The 16,238-nt window shown below is 42.1% G+C and overlaps 1 protein-coding gene across 2 annotated transcripts in view; it reads right to left on the bottom strand.

Moving 5' to 3' along the window:
- The window catches only part of LOC106587337 (unconventional myosin-Ie), a 52,556-nt gene extending 36,664 nt beyond the window's left edge, over nucleotides 1-15,892 (bottom strand). For both annotated transcript variants that reach the window (XM_014175644.2, XM_014175645.2), the window contains exon 1: nucleotides 15,591-15,892. In XM_014175644.2, the coding sequence (XP_014031119.2) occupies nucleotides 15,591-15,593 (3 nt within the window). In that variant the 5' untranslated portion in view covers nucleotides 15,594-15,892. The remainder of the gene's footprint in view (nucleotides 1-15,590) is intronic.
- Between the last annotated feature and the right edge of the window lie 346 nt (nucleotides 15,893-16,238).

Below are 16,238 nucleotides of genomic sequence, written 5' to 3'. Positions count from 1 at the left end.
AAATGTCCAGCGGCAATAATATAAATTATATATTTTTGCAAAGACAATATCTCCCTGGTCTCAGTTTTTGTAAGGCGGTTTGCTCTCTCTGTCAAAGAGAACCTTCCCTCCTTCTTTTTCAGCTTGCCATACATTACCGGGTAGATGCGTGCCACACATAGAATTCCCTGAACTACACCTAAGTGTGTCACCATGTCACTGCTTAACATTGCTGTGGCAACAACATTCACTCCCTCTAAAATCAGGTAGACCTCAATTAACTCCTGTAAACATGGCTGATAAGAAAATGCCATTTTGTGAGGTGTGACACCTGTAGGTATACCCTCCCACTCCCAACAAGTAATACCATACTGTAGAGTTCCCTAATAGGCAGCCCGCGGGCCAAATTCACCCCCTGGATGATTTTATTTGTCCCCCCCAAGTTCTCTTTGCAAAAGAAAATAAAAAAACTTTTGTTGTTGGACATAAAATACTGTAAAATCACCAGGAAATCAGCTGAACGTCATTTTAATTTAGGAAATCTGTTCCCAAGTTTTCCTACGCATAAATAGAGAGGCATATGTGATTTTATCCTAATGTAATCAAGGTTTGAAATCTTTTTGTTTTTGTCAAATACTGTTTGGGATTCTTGCCGACCATCCACTCAAGGATAAATCGGCCCACAGCTGAATGTAATTGGGGACCCCTGCTATACGGTCATTCAATATCCCTTCACTGTGGAACACATCTGGGTGGTCTTACATTCATACTCATTCATAAGGGATATGGGTAGCACTCTCTGGAAGTCAGTATTGGAATAAAACGTCAACCTACAACACTGCCAGTTAGCAACGTGTTTTTATAGTATAAATTACCACTCTAAATTATGTTTTCTCAAAAGAAAACCCGTATGACTGAAGGATTATACCAAATACTGCTTCTCAGCTGTGAAATCACCTGCTAGTCAGGAGCCAACCACTTCTCATAAATCCAATGCACCATTCAATATCCACTGGGTATCTTGAAGATCGACCTTTAGAAATCAACTCTATAAATCTTTCATGACATAGTAAAGACTCCATCCTCAGGGTCTAAGACACCTTCTGCATCAGTAAGAAGTTTGGTATCTCCTCTTGTGGTGAGACTGTTGCCAGGAGGAGAGTCAATTACCATAAACAGAAAACCCTCTGAATTAGTGAGGCTTTAGCCCAGCAGCAGTCATGGGTTATGGACTGGACTAATTGGCCCATTTAAAACAGATATATGACAAAGGACCTCCCAGGCCTAGACAGGAGAACTCCTGAATGGGAGAAGGGGAAGAGGGAGGGCCACTCACTGGAAAACGCATCAATGCAGCAGGAGTTGTTTTTACAATGTGTACCAAAACTGTCTGGGTCCTGGGCACAGTACTACTGTGGCATAACATGGCTTAAATGAGCCCAGAGTGCCTCAAGTTACTGTGGGATAGGTCTGTGAAGGTCAGACACTGTTCAATTGTGTGGCTGGAGCAAAGAGAGGTGGATGTATAGTCTCTAAGACACGTTGAGTGCTTTCAGCGCCTGGAATTTTAATCACCGCAAAGGAGAGTAAGAGAGATAACTTCGACAGTGACAGAACAGGAGGGATACAGGCGGTGGTGGTGGTGGTGGTGCGACACGTCAGAAAGAAATGTGAAAGAGAACCTCGTCATAAGGGGTGTAGCTGGCTGGGTGTGTAGAAAAGCATGCCTTGTGCTTGTTCATGGTATAAATAGAATAAGGGCCCAGTTTATACATTGCATGTATGGGTCATTTTCCTCCTTTGGCTCCACCAAGTTCATTCCTCTGCTTATGAACCAGTCCTTTCAGGAGGGCAAACAGATGCCTGACATAGCGATCAGTCCAACAGGATAACAGCAGAGAACACATTCATTTCACTAAGAGGACACAAAGACACATAATCCGCCTGTGTCAATAACATCAGTTGTGTGATAAGCTGTCCGACAGAGGTGAACTTCTATACAAGTCAATATTTGTGTTTTGGGCCTTGCTGCCTCTGTGTACATATACAGAGAGGAAGCCACACTAGGTGCCAACTGTACAGTAAGTCCCCTACTAGAGCGCATAAATTACAGCCTGCCATAAAACTGCCCTGCCTAAACAAAGTTTGACAGATACATACAAATATACAACAGCTTTTAAGAGATATTAGCAGCCCACAAAAGGGAAACATAACCGAGAAGTTAATCAAAGCCAGACGTGTGGGAGCTTGATTAAACACTAGCAAGAACTAAAACTCTCTTTCTGCCATCTATTTTTGGACTGAATAAAAAGATTGAACATTCACCATAGTCATACTTAAATTCAACTGGGTGCATGAAAAAAAAACAGGGATGTCCTGGGAACAGTAGAGCCAGATTGGGTGATCATTTATCCTAAATGATAACATCTGGCATGGCTCCCAGGAAGGTAGTGTCAGAGAGATGAAGGGCTGTGTGTACTCCTGATGGCATAGAAAACAGGCAGACTAACGATGTCGGTTAGAGCATCTTACTCCCAGCCGCTCCGGGAAATGGGTGCTGGCTGACGACCAAGAGCAGCACAACTCCCATCTGAGCTGACGTTAAACACTCAGGAAGTCATCAACAATGACCTCTCTCCAGAAAGCATTCCACCCTCCCCAAGTGTGGCCTAATAACCTGGCCTACCCAACAGAACACTGGTAATAACCTGGCCTACCCAACAGAACACTGGCACAGACCTTTACTTTACACACCCATGCATTTACAGTCTGTCTAGGACTGGGTATGAGGCTGCTGTCTGTCACTGTGTTTCCACACCGCATGCCCAGAGAGATCAAAATAAAATACTTATTTTGGAATACTTCGTTTTGTCACTGACTTACTTTGTGTCTGAACACTCCAAGCAGCTGACCAGGTCTAAAAAACGAATTGGAAGAGAGCTCAAACTCAGTCACTGCTACAGAGACACACACACACATTGAAAAATTATCCCAAATACAGCTTCATGAATTCATGTTCTGAATATACACAATGAATCCAATGACAAACATTTACATTCCACAAAGACAACCTTAATGAATCACAATCAGCTTCACAGTCACAAAGCAAATGTTCACACACCAGATTTCACTGCAATACTTGACACAATGAAGAAGAATAAAAATGATAGATGTTGCAGTAGGCTGTTTGTAGTCCTTTCCAGCTTTGAAGGGAACAATATAGCACAGTTTCAATTATATCCAGCTGACATTCTCTAGATTCTCTGACATTAATCTTATATTTTGTTGGTCACTATAGAATTGCTAATGGATTGCAGAGCTACATCACACCCTTTCATTGAGGGTTACAGTTGATGTTTGGTTCAGTGATATGTACAGTTAATCCATCCATCCATCCATCCATCCATCCATCCATACAGTACTAGTAAAAAGCTTGGACACACCTACTCATTCAAGGTTTATTTTTTATTTTTACTATGTTCTACTTTGTAGAATAGTAGTGAAGACATCAAAACTATGAAATAACACATATGGAATCATATAGTAACCAAAAGTGTTAAATCAAAATATATTTTACATTTTAAAATCTTCAAATTAGCCATCCTTTGCCTTCATGACAGCTTTGCACACTCTTGGCATTCTCTCTTCATGAGGAATGCTTTTCCAACTGTCTTGAAGGAGTTCCCACATATGCTGAGCACTTGTTGGCTGTTTTTCCTTCACTCTGCAGTCCAACTCATCCCAAACTATCTCAATTGGTGATTGTGAAGGCCAGGTCATCTAATGCAGCACTCCATCACTCTCCTTCTTGGTCAAATAGCCCTTACACCGCCTGGAGGTGTGTTTGGGGGTCATTGGCCTGTTGAAAAAGAAATGACAGTCCCACTAAGCGCAAACCAGATGGGATGGCGTATCGCTGCAGAATGCTGTGGTAGCCATGCTGGGTAAGTGTGCCTTGAATTCTAAATAAATCACAGACAGTGTCACCAGCAAAGCACCCCCACGCCATCACACCTCCTCCTCAGGCAGACTAACGATGCCGGTTAGAGCATCTTACGCCCAGGCGTCCATTGCTCGTGTTTCTTGGCCCAAGCAAGTCTCTTCTTCTTATTGGTGTCCTTTAGTAGTGGCTTCTTTGCAGCAATTTGACCATGAAGGCCTGATTCACGCAGTCTCCTCTGAACAGTTGATGTTGAGATGTGTCTGTTACTTGAACTCTGTGAAGCATTTATTTGGGCTGCAATTTTTGAGGCTGGTAACTCTAATGAACTTATCCTCTGCAGCAGAGGTAACTCTGGGTCTTCCTTTCCTGTGGCGGTCCTCATGAGAGCCAGTTTCATCGTAGCGCTTAATGGTTTTTGCGACTGTTCTTGACATTTTCCGGATTGATTGACCTTCATGTCTTAAAGTAATGATGGACTGTCGTTTCTCTTTGCTTATTTGACCTGTTCTTCCCATAATATGGACTTGGTCTTTTACCAAATAGGGCTATCTTCTGAATACCACCCCTACCTGGTTGCAGCACAACTGATTGGCTCAAACGCATTAAGAAGGAAAGATATTCCACAAATGAACTTTTAACAAGGCACACCTGTTAATTTAAATGCATTCCAGGTGACTACCTCATGAAGCTGGTTGAGAGAATACCAAGAGTGTGCAAAGCTGTCATCAAGGCAAAGGGTGGCTATTTTGAATAATCTCAAATATCACCATTTTTATTTATTTAACACTTTTTTGGTTATCACATCAAATTAAACTTTATTTGCCACATGCGCCGAATACAACAAGTGTAATCTTTACCGTGAAATGCTTACTTACAAGCCCTTAACCCTTAACAGTGCAGTTCAAGAAGAAGAAAATATTTACCAAGTAGACTAAAATAAAAAGTAATAATAAAAAGTAACACAATAAGAATAACAATAATGAGGCTATATACAGGGGGCACTGGTACCGAGTCAGTGTGCAGGGGTACAGGCTAGTTGAGGTAATCTGTACATGTAGGTGGGGGCGAAGTGACTATGCATAGGTAACAAACAAACAGCAAGTAGCAGCAGTGTACAAGGGGTGGGGGGTCAATGTAAATTGTCCGGTGGCGATTTTTATGAATTGTTCAGCAGTCTAATAGCTTGGGGGTAGAAGCTGTTGAGGAGCCTTTTGGTCCTAGACTTGGCGCTCCGGTACCGCTTGCCGTGCGGTAGCAGAGAAAACAGTCTATGACTTGGGTGACTGGAGTCTCTGAAAATGTTATGGGCTTTCTTCTGACACCGCCTATTATATAGGTCCTGGATGGCAGGAAGCTTGGTCCCAGTGATGTACTGGGCCGTACGCACTACCTTCTGTAGCGCCTTACGGTTAGATGCCGAGCAGTTGCCATACCAGGCGGTGATGCAACCGGTCAGGATGCTCTCGATGGTGCAGCTGTAGAATCTTTTGAAGATCTGGGGACCCACGCCAAATCTTTTCAGGCTCCTGAGGGGGAAAAGGTTTTGTCGTGCCCTCTTCACGATTGTCTTGGTATGTTTGGACCATGATAGTTTGTTCGTGATGTAGACACCAAGGAACTTGAAACTCTCGACTCGCTCCACTATGGAGCGATGTTAATGGGGGCCTGTTCAGCCTGCCTTTTCCTGTAGTCCACGATCAGCTCCTTTGTCTTGCTCACATTGAGGGAGAGGTTGTTGTCCTGGCACCACACTGCTAGTTCTCTGACCTCCCTATAGGCCGACTCATCGTTGTCGGTGATCAGGCCTACCACTGTTGTGTCGTCAGCAAACTTAATGATGGTGTTGGAGTCGTGTTTGGCCACGCAGTCGTGGGTGAACATGGAATACAGGAGGGGACTAAGTACACACCCCTGAGGGGCCCCAGTGTTAAGGATCAGCGTGGCAGACGTAATGTTGCCTACTCTTACCACCTGGGGGCGGCCCGTCAGGAAGTCCAGGATCCAGTTGCAGAGGGAGGTGTTTAGTCCCAGAGTCCTTAGCTTAGTGATGAGGTTTGTGGACACTATGGTGTTGAACGCTGAGCTGTAGTCGATGAACAGCATTCTCACATAGGTGTTCCTTTTGTCCAGGTGAGAAAGGGCGGTTGGACTGCGATTGAGATTGCGTCATCTGTGGATCTGTTGGGGCGGTATGCGAATTGGAGTGGGTCTAGGGTGTCCGGGAGGATGCTGTTGATGTGAGCCATGACCAGCCTTTCAAAGCACTTCATGGCTACCGACGTGAGTGCCACGGGGCGGTAATCATTTAGGCAGGTTACCTTCGCTTCCTTGGGCACAGGGACTATGGTGGTCTGCTTGAAACATGTAGGTATTACAGACTCGGTCAGGGAGCGGTTGAAAATGTCAGTGAAGACACTTGATAGTTGGTCCGCGCATGCTTTGAGTACACTTCCTGGTAATCCGTCTGGCCAGCGGCTTTGTGAATGTTGGCCTGTTTAAAGGTTTTGTTCACATCGGCTACCGAGAGCGTTATCACACAGTCATCCAGAACAGCTGGTGCTCTTGTGCATGCTTCAGTGTTGCTTGCCTCAAAGCGAGCATAAAAGCCATTTAGCTCGTCTGTTAGGCTTGCATCACAGGGCAGCTCGCGTCTGGGTTTCCCTTTGTAGTCCGTAATAGTTTTCAAGCCCTGCCACATCAGACGAGCGTCTGAGCCAGTGTAATAATATTCAGTCTTAATCCTGTATTGACACTTTGCTTGTTTGATGGTTCGTCTGAGGGCATAGCGGGATTTCTTATAAGCATCCAGATTAGTCTCGCGCTACTTGAAAGCGGCAGCTCTAGCCTTTAGCTCAATGCAGATGTTGCCTGTAATCCATGGCTTCTGGTTGGGATATGTACGTACTGTCATTGTGGGGACGACGTCATCGATGCACTTATTGATTGAGCCGATGACTGAGGTGGTGTAGTCCTCAATGCCATTGGATGAATCCCGGAACATATTCCAGTCCGTGCTAGCAAAACAGTTTTGTAGTGTAGCATCCGCGTCATCTGACCACTTCCGTATTGATCGAGTCACTGGTACTTCCTGCTTTAGTTTTTGCTTGTAAGCAGGAATCAGGAGGATAGAATTATGGTCAGATTTGTCAAATGGAGGGTGGGGGAGAGTTTTGTATGCGTCTCTGTGTGGGAGTAAAGGTGGTGTAGGATTTTATTTCCCCTGGTTGCACATGTGACATGCTGGTAAAAATGTGGTAAAACTGATTTAAGTTTGCCTGCATTAAAGTCCCCGGCCACTTGGAGCGCCGCTTCTGGGTGAGCATTTTCTTCTTTGCTTATGGTTGGTTGAGAGCGGTCTTAGTGCCAGCTTCGCTTTGTGGTGGTAAATAGATGGCTACGAATAATACAGATGAGATCTCTTGGTAAATAGTGTGGTCGACAACTTATCATAAGGTACTCTACCTCAGGCGAGCAATACATCGAGACTTCTTTAATATTAGGCATCGCGCACCAGCTGTTATTGACAAAAAGACACACATCCCCACCCCTCGTCTTACCAGAGGTAGCGTCTCTGTTCTGCCGGGGCATGGAAAATCCCGCCAGCTCTATATTGTCCGTTTCTTCGTTCAACCCCATCTCGGTGAATCATACGATGTTACAGTTTTTAATGTCCTGTTGGTAGGATAATCTTAATAATAGGTCATCAATTTTATTTTCTAACGATTGCACATTAGCAAGGAGAATGGAAGGCATTGGGAGTTTACTCGGTTGCCTCTGGCTTCTCAGAAGGATCCCTGATCTGCGTCCCGTTTTCCGGCGTCAATTCTTCACGCAAAAGGCGTGGATCTGGGCCTTTTCCAGTGAAAGCAGGATATCCTTCTCATCGGACTCGTTAAAGGAAAAAGTTTCTTCCAGTCCGTGTTGAGTAATCGCTTTTCTGATGTCCAAAAGTTATTTTCGGTCGTAAGAGATGATAGCAACAACATTATATACACAATAAGTTAAAAAATAAGTTACACAAAACGCAAAAAAATAACTGGTTGGTTTGGAGAATATAAAACGTCAGCCATGTTCTTCGGGCCATCTTACATGATTCCATATGTGTTATTTCATAGTTTTGATGTCTTCACTATTATTCTACAATGTAGAAAATAATAAAAATAAAGAAAAACCCTGGAATGAGTAGGTGTGTCCAAATTTTTGACTGGTCGTGTAGCTAATGAGATTATGGGTATTACTGGCACAATACAATGGGAAATTGTGTGGCACAATAGTATTGCGAACTGATGATTATAGGAAAGCCATAATGAGCCAATAGACTTAATCTGAGAAGTGACGCAGGGTGAAAACAATGGTGACTTAGGGCACGGTGACAGACTGAGATGGGTCTCCATGGGGCAGTGCTGTAGCCGAAACACTGAATCAGAGGCCTATGATCTTTTGACATAATGCGACAGTGGGAAGGAAACAAGCTGAACAGATAAAGGGAACTCAGCTCTTGGCAGAGCGTGACATTTTTCCATCTCCACAGCTGTCCTAACGGGTGAGAAAACACATGCAAATAGAAGCTTTAGATAGGTCTTTTATTACTTATTTGTTGCTGAACAGTTTCACCTCCTTAGTGTGGGAGACTGTAGACAGCGGATATCTGTTGAAAATTACAAAAAAGGTGTACTTGTCTCTCACTGTGGTGCTACTTGTTTATCATTTAGCAATAAGGCCCGGGGGGTGTGGTATATGGGCAATATACCACGGCTAAGGGCTGTTCTTACACACCAAGCAACGCGGAGTGCCTGGATACAGCCCTTAGCCGTGGTTTATTGGCCATATATCACGGCCCCCCACGTGCCTTACTGCTATTAGAAACTGGTTACCAATGTAAATAGAGCAGTAAATGATTATTACATTATTTCTTTTAATACCTGTAGTATAGGGCCTCATATACCACATCTGTCAGCCAATCAGCATTCAGGACTCGAACCACTCAGTTTATAATAAGAATTATTACAATTATGCACCAGTAACACTAAAGTGACATAAACATTGACATGCGACTGATGATTAATCTGTGCACCCAGGAAAGAGATTGATAGACCTGGGAGATGAGCTATCCTTTTACTGGAACGCAGGCATCCCCCATGGAATTCAGGGCATGTTTGTCTGTATGCTAGTGAGCAAACATAACCCTGTCACTTCAGCTCAGATCCACAGACAAGGCAGAAAATATCCAGAGGCAGACAGAAGACTCCAGCTGTGCTCAATGGGGCTGATATCATGGTAACTACGTTTGGAAACTATGAAAATTATAGTGACAAATGTTGTGAAATCTTTGTCTCACAGCATGAAATTGCCTAAAATATGTCAATCCTATATACTTCAAGGAAAAACATGAGTTTCCATTTACTACACATGACACCTCTATAAAACATAGCAGCTGTTTAATTATTGGCCAGACTAAAACAGGTGGGTATTGTCTGTGAGAGAGATGATATCACATCAGCCTAGAAGTCTGATCAAAAGTGGCCTCTACTACATGGGACCAAAGTGCAGCCTGGCACAGTCCTCCCCATCCCTCACTGGGGTAATGGGAGACATTCGCTGGGAGAACAGACTGTGCTCTCAATTGGGCTGCAGCCCCAGTGAGGGTAGAGGCCTGCTGGGCTCCCAGTCCTGTGGGTAGTGGTGTGAGAGCCAGGCTCACAAATGGTGTGCTGTACCGAGGGCTGGGCAGCAAGAAACCTGGGCAAGCCAAAAGAGAAGAGGGGAGCTGACAGTGAGCTGGCTGGGACACACAGACCCAGATCACTTTACAGAGAGGAAAATGCAGCTGGCTGTTCCTCACCTGACCACCACATTCACAGCTGGCCCAGGTTGCTGAGGGATGTGTTTCAGATTTCAAAGAATATCAAAGGCCTGCCTTATCACTGAACCGACTGAGGAAAGCAGAAAATTAAAATAAATATTTATGGAAACGTTCATTAAACAAAGGTGAGGCAGAAAATGGGTATACAATTGGATCTCAAAAGGAGAATCCTCTATATTTTTGCTTGCTCCAAAACCACTAGACTGACAGGTAACCCTACATTATAAAGGCATCAATGGCCACAGTTAGCAGGTGCTAATAGTTTGCACAAAGGGAACATTTACTTGTCAGTAAAGAACAATGGGGTTTTGGTTTTGGAGAACAAACTGCCAACATGCTTAACTACTGAGGAATACTAAGTAAGTGCCAAACAGAGGAAGTTGCTGTGTTAATGGCATCATGAATGGTCACCATGAAGCGGTATCCTCTAATGTGATGCACTTTAAAAGACATGGCAGGATGTGGCATCACATCAGACAGCATATCTGTTTGAAGACAGAAAGGTCAACATCAGCTCTTCATAAAACTAATGAAAATGTTAAACCTTCAATAAAAAGTTAAATTAAAGCAATGCTCATTTTATGTTTAATTCGTCCTTTTAACTTTTCATTTTGCACAAACAAACCACAAGGGGTTACAACTAATGAGTAAATATCCTTCAGGGGAGCTTCTGTGAGAACATTATCAGATTAGTATAGCCCAGACCAGCGTTTAACACCCATGAATAAATCTGATTCTACACCTTCCAGAGGACAATGGCAGAGCATTGATCCAGTCTGATTCTGCCATCTGTTCTGGAAGTCAGTAAGTTGGAACTTAGAACCTGTGTGATGGCTTACGGAACGCCACGAACATGAAGATGGAGCTTTGTAACAAAGACCAATATGTGTGGGATTGATAAAGAGGAGAGTGTAGGTTTACTGGACCTCTGTGAACAAATTTAACAAGTTCCCTAGTTCTACAGAAGGGGTGTTCGCCATGTTTTAGAGAAGGTCTCAAATTCCTGCAAAAATATTTTTAGCAATGCAGGGTGGAAAATGGAGCGCAGGCTTTGAAATGGAGCGATGTTACTGAGCATTCACCTCCCTGCAGGAAAAGCTGATAAAAACCATATGCTGTCATACTGACCTAGTATTCAGCATCTGGCAGTGGGGCCTATGAGTGATGCTACCGTCTGGTGCTCCAGACAGTCAGAGTGACAGACTGCTTCTCTCCACACAAGCCAAATATTAGAGTTCGCTCAATGTGGCCCCAAAAAGCCTTTCAAAAAGGAAGAGTTTTGCACTGAGTAACTGCAGTGTGTTTCGCATTGGTGCATTACATTCATTCTTTATCTCTGACATCAGACTAAATAGAGGAGAATATCTGGGGAAGGTTTGTTATTTGACAGAAAGTCTGTTTTTGATGAGCCAGGTTCTGACACATCCAGATGACGTGCTATGATCTTGTACGCAAAACAGCAACCTACTTTTGGAGCAAACCTGGGAGAAAAAATTGCTCCTTTCATGTCCAATTTTTCCAGTGGTGCAAAATGTTAAGATGCAAGACGTATTAAATGTATTCTATCTGGTTCATTGAAAGGATACGTTCAGTTGTGTCCAACAGTTTCATATTGTTTTGAACTTAACCTTTCCATTTTCTGCTTACTGAATATTATGCTCAATAAATCTGTCACTGATGAAGGGATCTGTATATACATCGCATATGTTCTACTGTCATTAAAGCTACCTCACAAGAAGGAAACCACTCCATTTCCTTCTGGTCATTCAGCATGCAATTCAGCACCCATGCCAGGGAACCGCCCACAAGCGCTAGCCTAAATAAGAATATCTCCAACTTCAGCAGAACCAGGGGAATATCAAAGGCCTGCATTATTCTGCAGAATACTACCTCTGAAGTGAGTCAGATTGTGCCTCAAGGCTAAAAGTTGTCTAATGCTGGCTCATCTAGATGTTGTGTGCACAGCATGCCGAATCTATCTATCCTCATCTCTGGGTTCATTCATTGGAATCTACTATAGAAGGAGAAAGAATGTTTTTAAAACCACTATGAACCTACAGAGAGGTTGTCGTCCAGTCATCAAGCAATGTAAATGCATGCATTTTATGGTACCTCATATAGGAGGACAATGGGAAAATCCATTTGAATTCAATCAATTTTGACAGCAACCCTTATGATTTTAACTAAACCTTCCATACATATTTGTCCATTGTAGAAGTGGTCAGAAAGAGATAAAGAATGCTTCCATAGATAAAGGTGCTCAAAGTTGACGTTTTTTGCATACCCCACCATACCATAAGATATCCATGTCTTCATCACTGGAGAAGATAAACGGTTGATTAAATTTAAAAGCCTGCAAACAGAGTTGTCAAACTGTTTTTTTTATTTTTATTTTTTACCTTAAACGTCAATTATCTAAAATCGCATAAACTCAACAAAAAAAAGAATATTTGGATGTTGTACTTAGACCCTATTTGACATCATTTGAGGTTTTTGTGTTGTGCCCGCCATCGGTTGAGACACCACATGCTCTTGAATACAGGGTGGGTGTCATGTTTTGGCTGATAAATGTACTAAAATGGGAATACCATTTCAAAATCTAAATTTAAATTGTACCACAAAAATGGTTGCAGGTCCACAAATCAGACAACGTTAACTTGAATGGGAATAATCTGTTTACAATTACACTGTCAATAATCCTCCATAGGAAACCTATTGAAGATTGAAATCATAGAAATATAGATAATAGAATACACATGACCATATTAAATTGACACTAGACGGTGGGTGGACTGGAGGTCCTCTTTGTGGTAGTAATTAGAAGTTACAATTTAAATTCAAATTTCAACAGTGTACCAGTTAAATTGCAGTGGTCTGAAGGGATAGGATTGATATTTCCATGATTGAAATGACACCCACTCTGTATTCAAGAGCATGTTGTGTCTCAACTGATGGCGGGCATAGCACAAAAACCTCAGGTGATGTAAAGTAGAGTCTAAGAAACTATCAAATAGTTTGACAATCCTGTTTGTAAGCTTTTAAATTATATCAAACTCAAACATGTATCTTTTCCAGTAATGAAGACATGATGTCTCATGGTATGCAAAATGGACACATCTGAGCAGCTCTATCTCCTGAATGTTTTGGCATTCAGGTGCAAAAAGTCACTTTCTGAGCACTTCTTCCATGGGCAAACATGTATGGAAAGTTTTGTTTAAATCAAAAGGGATGCTGTCAAAAAGTTATTCAATTTATATGGATTTACCCCAATGGAAGCTCACGTAAAATAGTTCAGTTAAATCTCCTATAATCATACCTCATTGTCCTGATATAACATGAAAATACTTTATGTTTTCAGTTTGACTGTTAGCTAAGGTATAGAGCTCAGTTATGTGCTCCTGAGTATGTATTATGTAAAGGTTTGTTCCTTGGATTCCCTTGTGGGAAACCAGATCTACAGGATCCATACACTGTGCACTTGGAGCAGAGCAGTGAGACTGCATAACAGGGTTGACCTGTTCTAGAGAGACAATATATGGACATAGGGCAGGGTTGGTAATGTCAGAATACACACAGTGTACAAAATATTAGGAACGCCTTCCTAATATTGAGTTGTCCCCCCTTTTGCTCTCAGAACAGTCTCAATTTGCCGGGGCATGGACATCACAAGATGTTGAAAGCATTCGACATGGATGCTGGCCCATGTTGACTCCAATGCTCCCCACAGTTGTGTCAAGTTTGCTGGATGTCCTTTGGGTGGTGGACAATTCTTGATACACACGGGAAACTGTTGAGCATGAAAAACTCAGCAGCACTGCGCCTTGCACCTACTACCATACCCTGTTCAAAGGCTCTTTTGTCTCTCCCATTCACCCTCTGAATGACACACGTACACAATCCATGTTTCAGTTGTCTCATGGCTTAAAAATCCTTCTTTTAACCCGTCTCCTCCCCTTCATCTACACTGATTGAAGTGGATTTAACAAGTGACATCAATAAGGGATCATAGCTTTCACCTGGTCAGTCTATGTCATGGAAAGAGCTGGTATTCCTAAATGTTTTGTACAGTAAGTGTACAGTACATTACATTACAAGTCAAGCAACGTCATTCAGTGAATTTGGGCAATTCAAGCGGAACAAATGATAAAAAATGTGAAAAAAAACGTATTTAATTGAATCAAACAAAATAAAATATACATCATTGATTAGACCCAACCTCTGCCTTTAAAGAGAATGTAATACTGCAGTTGACCTGTTGGATTCAATAAACAGTATTTTAGCGGATATCCACATTGGGATATCTGCCACAATGGTAATGGCCTCATGAACTCTGGTCTAAACACAAAGCAAGAGGCCATGCAACAGGGACAACTTTCTCCATAACTCTCCCCAGTACGATTAAGCTGCTGGGATGACATTCAGTAAGCAGGAGAAACCGGTCTCCATGTGGATAACACACAGGCTGCTCTCTGTCTCCTCTTCCATGACCAACCTGTACTTTTTCAAAGTAGGGCCGGGCCGTACCTCACGCACCAAACTATACCTAGGAAGTGGGAGCTGCATGTCTGTCAATATAGGTGGTTGCTATAGTGACTGTATCTGCAAGCCACCTTTCTTTTACAACACCCCCCCTACAGATGTATAATTATATGGTAAGTGAGATGAAAGTTGTTGAGTAGACAACAATTAAAAGGGAGGCGTTTTTTTTCCATTATGCCATATTGACTTAGTTGTGAGCAGTGTGACCCACCTGTATCACAGAGAGTAAACAAACAAGTTTAACAACGATCAGGGCAGACTGTTTCCAACTGGGCCCTCTAGGTCTCAAGAGATCCATGATCCAGTTATCTTTAGCATGTCTCACTAAGGCTTTGGTATCCGATACACACTGTTGTCCAAAACATTTTATTGGTTCAATGTTTCATGGTTTACTATATCTGTCGTCCACATACAAAATCCTACTCAGTTAGAGAGGGAGGGTGAGAGAGAGAGTTTGAGAGAGTTTGAGAGAGAGAACTTTTATCATAAACATATGGTAGGTAGGCTGCTCCTCAAATAGGAGAGGGAAAATAGTGGATTGGATTGTTGTTGCATTCTTATCAACATTCCATACAACCTGCTAGATTGGATTGATGACATAAAGAAGACTAGAATAAGCATTTAGTCCATGTTGTTCTTTGAATTGAACTTTACACTGTAGCAAAACAAAACCTAACATGATTGCAATTCCTGTTTACTTAAAAATATATAATTCCGTGAAGTAGGCACTCATACATCCAGCTATGTTATTATTCTCTATGGCAATTAAAAACATAATGGCTATTGGTTACAATAATAGGAAACTTCACAACAGCCTCTAAAAATGACCCTTGCAGCCCCTCAGTAGGCTATGACTCATGACAACATGACCTTGTTGAACGACTAGCCAAGTTAAACTAAACATTTCTCCAAATAGTTTGGTGACAATATACAGGATGCAATATCGGTCTTATTTCACAATTCATAAAAATGATATGATCATTAGACTAAAACATAAGATTATATTTCATTAAATTACATTGTCCCCTTGTATTGACAGTATTGATACTGTGCAATAGGAATATGCTGATCTTGAGATTTATAACAATGTTATGACATGTGATGGAAATGTAACGTCATAGTGTCACGAATCCATTAGATCTCTGTATATTTAAGAATTTATAAGAATTGTCACATCCCTTTCAACAATAGATATTATCGTGTTCCTTCATAGCTATATGACATGATTATCCCAAAAAACAGTCTGTAACAGATAAGTTATCTTACCATTTTCTCTCCTTCCACAGACAGTAACAATGTATCTCTGTATTCCGTATTGAACAGGGGCTGTCTCAGTAGTCGTCTATTACTAAAAACTGTAAAACGTTGTTGTTTTTGCAGTAAGACAAATTCCAAATAAACAATAAGATCCCAGATGCCTTCCAAATAGGAACGCACGGATTCTCCTCAGGACCTGGTTGCTCTGTCCATACTGTAGCTATTGTCTAAAAGTGAATCGGCACAGGAACTGAACTCAGGCTCCGAATGCTGCTGTATGTTTGAGCGGTGAAGTTAAACTTCGAGGCTGTTGACTGAGCAGCCTAACCAAACAATCCATAAATGGAAAATTCGTCTTTATCCCTCAGCCAATAGGAGCGAGATCTGGACGCGTCACTCCAGAGGGAATCCCACCAGATGATTTTGGGTACGTTGGAGAACGCATTTGCTGTGGGTAGAAAGTGTGGCGCAATCAAATCAGACAAATAAGAGCTTTGAATTTGATAATAATTTATTCTGAAAGAGGACCATATTGTACAAGCATTATACACTTTATGATACTTTTAGATCACTCCTGGGATAGCTTTTACAAATGTATCTTTTTTATCTTTTAGGTTGAATTTGTGTTTGAAATTCACTGCTCGACTGGGGGACTTT

This window comes from Salmo salar, chromosome ssa26, assembly GCF_905237065.1.
Source record: "Salmo salar chromosome ssa26, Ssal_v3.1, whole genome shotgun sequence".
NCBI classification, from domain to species: Eukaryota; Metazoa; Chordata; class Actinopteri; order Salmoniformes; family Salmonidae; genus Salmo; species Salmo salar.
Note: the sequence above shows the minus strand (reverse complement) of the source record. Positions and strands in the feature narration are given on the sequence as shown.